This window comes from Anser anser (genome assembly GCF_964211835.1).
Source record: "Anser anser genome assembly, chromosome: 1".
NCBI lineage: Eukaryota > Metazoa > Chordata > Aves > Anseriformes > Anatidae > Anser > Anser anser.
Window position 1 is genome coordinate 75,532,519 of NC_139720.1, and position 6,897 is coordinate 75,539,415.

The 6,897-nt window shown below is 37.2% G+C and overlaps 1 protein-coding gene across 15 annotated transcripts in view; it reads left to right on the forward strand.

Moving 5' to 3' along the window:
• SCUBE1 (signal peptide, CUB domain and EGF like domain containing 1) overlaps positions 1-6,897 on the forward strand; it is a 243,929-nt gene that overhangs the window by 221,371 nt on the left and 15,661 nt on the right. For 12 of the 15 annotated variants that reach the window (XR_014578059.1, XM_083820003.1, XM_083820015.1 and 9 more), the window contains 3 exons: positions 1,675-1,833; positions 2,985-3,188; positions 4,581-4,742. Coding sequence is in view for 14 of the 15 variants with exons in the window: in XM_083820003.1 (XP_083676129.1) it covers positions 1,675-1,833; positions 2,985-3,188; positions 4,581-4,742 (525 nt within the window). In the remaining variant the exon portion in view is untranslated. The remainder of the gene's footprint in view (positions 1-1,674; positions 1,834-2,984; positions 3,189-4,580; positions 4,743-6,897) is intronic. The other 3 variants (XM_083820010.1, XM_083820013.1, XM_083820005.1) reach the window with 2 other exon arrangements.

Consider the following 6,897-nt stretch of genomic DNA (forward strand, 5'->3'; position numbering starts at 1 on the left):
TGACCAATGCAAAGTTACATGAAATGTTTTCAGTTTATTTTTTCCAAGTTAGGTTTATAAAAGAAAATATACACTAGTGAAAGCTATTATTTGCTTTGTTCTGGATTAGTATCTCATTGCAGAAGCAAGACAACTCCTATGCATCAAAGTTATAATCAAAATCTGACGTTACACATCCTTAGACCACTCGTGATACTGGAGTGAGTAGTTGTGCTGTTTGAAAATTTATTTTTAAATCTTTATTATTACTAGTTTTTAACTTCACTTTTAAAGTTAAACAGGATTATAAAACTGATACATTTTTGACAGATCATCATGACATTTATTTTGATATATAATAGAAGAAATTAAGCAATTTAAGAAGGTCTTGGTATTTTTGCTGTACATTTCCACAGCAGTTAAAATATTTGAAGTTCATTTAAATTTAATATTAACTTGGAATTTTCTGGATTTTAATACACAACATTGGTGTAACTGAAACAGTTCATGTTGTTGCTTAGAAGAGCTTAGCAGCTTACAGAAAACGTCTATTGGTGACACATTGTCTGTTGTGAATCTGTCATATCACTTTTGCTAGTGAGAAGTTATATGAATGTTGAACAGAAAAGAGTAAAAATAGGTAGCCAAAAAATGTTAATGGCTTAAAGATTTTATTTTTAAAATTTAGACATGTATTTTATCATGCAGTCTAAACATTTATCTTTCTAGTTTCCTAATTTTCCAAGTATTTGCTTAAAGCAAGTCTCACTTGTTAAGATGCTTACCTTGTCCTTATGTATTGTCTTCTAATAAGATGTGGCTATTGGACTCATTTTTAAAGTCATAAATTATCTTTTTTTGTCCATACAGTCACCATAGGAATATACTTCTCGGATGCATTTCCTTGTCCTTTGCTCTCTTTGCTGTGTATCTGTTACATGCCTGAACTTCTGGGTCTAACAGATTATACCATAAATATGCACACTCAAAATGCAATCCTTCTGGTGGCTTGGGGCTAGAAATTTCTCCCTGAGTTGGAATTTTCATCACTTATCAAAAAAGGATGTTTTTCACATTAACTTATTTATATAGGGAAAGGATCCTTACATGATTGTGTCCCAATGGACTGTGGCCTTTGTTCTTGTCTGTAACACATAACTGAAGAATGCATTAAGTTCCTCTTGCTTGTGACTTATCATTCTGTTCAAACCTTCCAATATATTTTCAAAACCTCCTAATCAAAGGGTTTTCAAGTCTTTTGATATCTGGTGATTTTCATTGCTGAAAAAGACGTAACAATAGTTTCTTGAAGCCCATGCTTGCTATGGATTAGTCTCAGGCCTGCTGCTCTCATGAATGTATGAAAACTGACTCTCTTGCTTGGTTTAAGCATACAGTGACTGTATATAGCTGATTTTAACTACTCTCTGTAAAGAACTTCCTAATCCTTGCACAGAAAAAAGACAAAATTAAAGTTACCACTACGCAGCTGAGCACCACCACACTGTACTTTTGCCTCCTGCAGTCACCAGCAAAATGAGCAAACCAAAAATTGCACAGAAAAGGTGTCTAACTGCATGTGAAATGTTATGAAACCTGTCGCTGCATTCATGATAATCCAGCTGAGATACCGCTTATTAGACTGTCACTTGCTACTTTGCTACTTGATTTCTGTGTTGCTTCTCTCACACAAAGGAGGTCAATTCCCTTGTACAGACAACTGCCATGTGACCTTTGTGAATCTCAAGTGTGATTCCTCCAAGAAAAAGCGCCGGGGCCGCAAGTCACCGTCAAAAGAAGTGTCCCATATCACTGCAGAGTTTGAAGTGGAGATGAAGTCGGAAGAAGTCTCAGGTTTGTGAAAGATCTCTGTCTAAGGAGAGAAACCATAATTCAGTTCCTCTGCGTGTTAGCATCTTTTTGACGCTACTTCATCAAGCTGCCTTCCAAACTTTTAATACAAGCCTCATTCAACAGCTTTTCCAAACTCAGTTTCCAAGATTTAATTGAAAGGAGTCAGGTATGAAATTACAGAATAAAGGAACAAAGATTGCAGCAAAATTCCCTCAAAGCCTAGAGTTAAGTCTTGTATTTTAATTTAGTGTGATTTCTTCAGGCAGCAGAAGTGTTAATTGATGCACAGAGAACGTAAAGATTAACTAGAAGTTTTGTAACACTGACACTAAAAATATCCTCCAAAATGTAAGTTGTTGGGAATAAAACATTTTTATCACACATTTGGTAAATTCATGTTTTCATAACAAACTTCAGGAAGAAAAAGAATTGCTTCAAGTTATTCATGAGGTGAAACATTATGCCATAAAATCCAGCCAAAGAAAATGTGGGTTGAATTCTATAAACATGTCAGTCCTCAAAGGCAGGTTTCTTAACCTCTGAGGGGTATCTTGCTAGCCAAGTGGTTCAAAGTTACCGTGCCAGAAAGTACCCTTCTTTGCGTCACTTACATATTGTGGTCAGGGAAGCGGCGAGAATTCCTAATCAACTGAGTAAAGCGTTGGCTGAGAAAATTCAGAAATAATAGTGACGTCAGATGGAACACATATCTGGAAATACAAGACAGTGGGAAATGCACCATTCCTATAGCAGTGCACAAAGCACCAGTCACTGCTGCTCAGTACAGCAGAGTGCGGCGTTGCCGCACAGTGCCAGCTTGATTCTGCTGGCTAGACTGGTGTCTTCTGTAGCCCTCTCCTCTCCTTTGTGCACTCAGTATAACCAAATTTCTTAATGATGGAGAGAAGATCAGCACTCAGTGTACACTTACAGGCCAAGAAGCTCAGTTTGATAGATCACGGTGTACTACTTGATATGCCCTGTAAAAGGCCTGATTTTAAATACAGTGAGCTGCTTCTACAGTTTATATGGAGAAGACAGTGAAGCAAACAGAGGTGTCATGGTACAATGTAGGCTAAGGTTTTTGTTAAGCACCTCTTTTTAAGCATGAATCTCAATTGCTTCTAGTTTTCTTATCATTTCCCATCTAGACACCTGTAACATTGACTGTGTTCGGAAAAGGATGGAGCAGAAGCTGCAAACTGCAATCAAAACATTGAGGAAATCTATTAATAAACAGCAATTTTACATTCAGTTTTCTGGGACAGAATATGAAGTGGCTCAGAAGCCAGCTAAAGCTACTGAAGGGCACGAAGCTTGCAGTACAGGGCAAGTGCTGCAGGATGGAAAATGCGGTAAGTCCCAACAGCTCTGTTCAGCCATACCCCAAAAACCAAGCAACCCCAAATTAACTTGTTCCTAGTGAGTCAGGCGGGAAATCTGAGATAACAGATGATTTAAATTAATACTACTTGGTGTATGTCCATGGACCATTGAGGTTCTTAAGGTATCAGAAGAGAATTTGTTAAATGATTGCAGGAAAACAAAATAAGTATGTACATACATACCTTCCTACACTGTTAGTTGATATATGTCAAGGCCTGCCACAAGGCACTGTTGGTAATTATTTCCCACTTGCTCCCAGCACCTAATGAAAATACAGTTCTGTAAAACTATAAAATGGTGTTTGCCTAGATGCTGTGTATTTAGTTTGGTATTGTCTCTCTCATCATCACGAAATAATGTATGACCCATGGATATATTTATGTTTAACACTCAAGAAGTCCAATTAAAAAAAAATCTATAAAAATCTGTTTTAACTTTATGTAAAATACCTAATTTCTTTAAGCTTTTCCCCAGGTTACCAGGCTTTAGAGCCAAGGTGCTAACACAAAACTATTAATGGTAGTTCCCAGCAGCACGAGCTTTTTAATTGCTTAGAATCATATTTTCAAAATCAGCATATCTGTTTTTCCAGCTGCTTTCAGGCACCAAGTCATTTACAAGCAAAAAGGAGTTAAATGCAGATCTGATAGGGACCTCTAATGAATTGTTTCAGAGGCTATTTTCATCATGCTGGAACTTAGAAGCTGTTATTGAAAGACTGTTGGTGTTAGTGTCTACAAACCCATACATTTTCATTACCTATATCAAGCAGAGAAAAACATTTAATGCAATTATGTATCCTGTTGCCGTAAGAAGAGTATGTGGATTCATATATACATATATATATATAATGCCTACTAATTGGGCAAGTGAGTGTCAAGAAAGAAAATATTACATGGGATACAGTGCCCTCAGAGAAATCTCTGGAACTGATGACAGGAGATGGATTTTTCTGTTGTCTTCTTCCATAAAACCAATGCATAAATATACCTAGTATAAACAAAAAATTCACATCATTTCCCATACATTATAAAACTCTGTCTTAATTTAACTGCAGTATACTATTTTCAGACTGCATCAGTTTTATTAACAACATATGTCTGATAGCGCTTCAGCATAGTACAACTTCATTTGATAGCTTAAGCAATAGAAGAAGGACCTTGCACTGATATAAATTGAGCTAGACCACAGATCCTAGATCAGCCTGTTTACATCAGGTGAGGATCCTGCCTAACATGTGCAAAAGTGCCACTAATAATACTGGGGCCAAAGAGACTCATCTTCTCTAAATGTTTGGAATAAAGGCAAATGATGTGATCAAAATTCAAGTCCTTATGCAGATTCCCCTTTTCTTTTCTCAGTTACCTGCAGCACGGGCACCTTTTATAGCGGAGAACATAATCAGTGCGTTCCTTGCTCACCAGGAACATACCAAGACACAGAAGGTCAACTTACCTGTGAGCCTTGCCCAAGTAACGATGGACAGGGAGTAGCGGGCGCCCGGAATGTGTCAGAATGTGGAGGCAAGTTTAATTTGGTTATAAAAGGATTAGACGTTGCCACACAACCTGTGAGGCATGGAGGCTAAAAGAAGGGAGAAGAAGGCCTTCCACATTTCTGTCTTGTAAAGGTAACAGAAGATATCTCTGTGCTCTTACAAGCAATACACAAAATGTTTTGGCTTGTTCCATCTGCTGACATGCTGGCATTGCCAACACGAAGATGGGACCTGCTGCCACAATGTGAGTTATGGTATGGAAATGAACAAGCCAAGCAAACCGCCTTGCTTCAAGTCAGGTATGGAATTTGGACAGACATACCTCGACTTGTAAGGACTCGTCAGGTATAGTGTGAGCTAGAGGGATAGATTACTTTGGGCTGGTATTGGTGAGTTTAATGAACCTGCTGATTTAATGTTTTGCATGGGATGTAGTTTACCCAGTCTAATCAGCAGCAATCATAATTTTGAGATAGTTGTGCTGCAAGGATCTGTACCTTGGCTCAAAGCTAATGACTACAAGGTTCAATGCTGCATAAATTCAATGTAGCTCTTGGCAAGTGACGTAGCATCTCTGACTCAACTTCATGATATATAGATTAGATTATAATAATGATAATCCCTGGTTTCAGAAAGGAGCTGTGATATTCAGCTTGTTAATGCTGCTACTGTAACTTGATCAATATAAAGTTTTGAACACATCCCTGTTAATTATTTTCTCTACCTTATTTCACTACAGATGAGCAGAATCTAGTTTATAGCAGATATATTATTTGACTTTGAAAGAAATCTTCCTATCTGCTTTGCAAGTTCTAACTTTAAAAGTCATTCATGTAATTTACATTAATACTTGTTTCAAGGATATCTAGAGTGAACACACAATGAATGACACTTGAGAAACAGCCATTTTCCCCATCCACTAAATAAAAAATAACTCTAGTGTCTCAAGCCAAACATATGGTAGATTTTCCTGATACCCTGCATGAAGGAACTATCACTGGAAAAACCTTGAAATGCCCATGCATCTTAATTATGTTGACTTTACTTAGCCAAAATCCAACAAGAATAGATTAACAAAATACAGTCTGAGTTTAGAAATGTTTGATATAGTATACTGACCAGAGCAGCACAATGACTGGCAGGAAAAGACCGTTTTGTGTCACAATTGGCGAGGCTTGCATTTAAATTTTTGTTCTGCACAACAAAAAGAAAGCTTTCTGGTTATTTTTCCAGAGTGGATTTGTCCCAAAATATTTGTTGTCAGATCATAAGTCTTTTTCTCTGATCAACTGTCCCATTTTCTCTTTCTCTGAAAGTTGCAAGAGGATATCCTTTGGACTTCGTGAACCTCCCTGTTAAAGATTTTATCAATAACAGTATAAAATGTTTCAGTATATGTAATGAAACAATTTGTTTTGATGAACATTGTTAGAAACTTCACCACCTGTAATTAATAGTGTTTTCTTGTCTCTTCTGGAGCAGTAAAGCCTTTGTAGTAACAAATAGGCTATGACTGAAATCCTCTTCTGTACAGGTGAAGCACATACAAGCATTTAAGAGACTTTAAGTGGCTGTAATAGAACCCTGTTGTAGCTGCAAGTGAAAAAGATGGTTTGATACCTAAGTGACATGTGATCTGGGTAGATAGAAGCGCAAAACTCAATTAGGAAGCTGTTCATTTGGGTCATTTTTCAGGGAAAACAAATCAGATACATTTTGTAGGCAATTTCAATACAAAAGGCATGAAGGAAACAACTTAGCTCATTTCTTTATACATTTCCAGGTAAGGACTGAGACATATTAGTGCTGAAAGCAGCAGGTATTTTAGCAGTATTAAACACCTTCTCTTTAAAAGGATGTCTGTAAACCACATTTCACAAGTTCTTAATTTTCACACTGAAGTCACTAAAATCCAGATCCGTATCCATTCTTCATTAACTGTCTTCATGTGAAAGTCCAGTGACCACTTGGACTAGACCAGGTCGATCGGTTTTGCTACAAAAACAATAGCAGAATTGCCTTCAAATTAGCAATATTATAACATGTCTCAGAGGTCTGTGTCAGTAGCCAACTTGTACAGTCATATTCCAAGCCAGCTGGGATGGGAGTGAAACTAAATCCCAGAGATCCTGGTCCCACCATTGAACATAAGTTTGACTTTTGTAGGGACAGAACTTGAA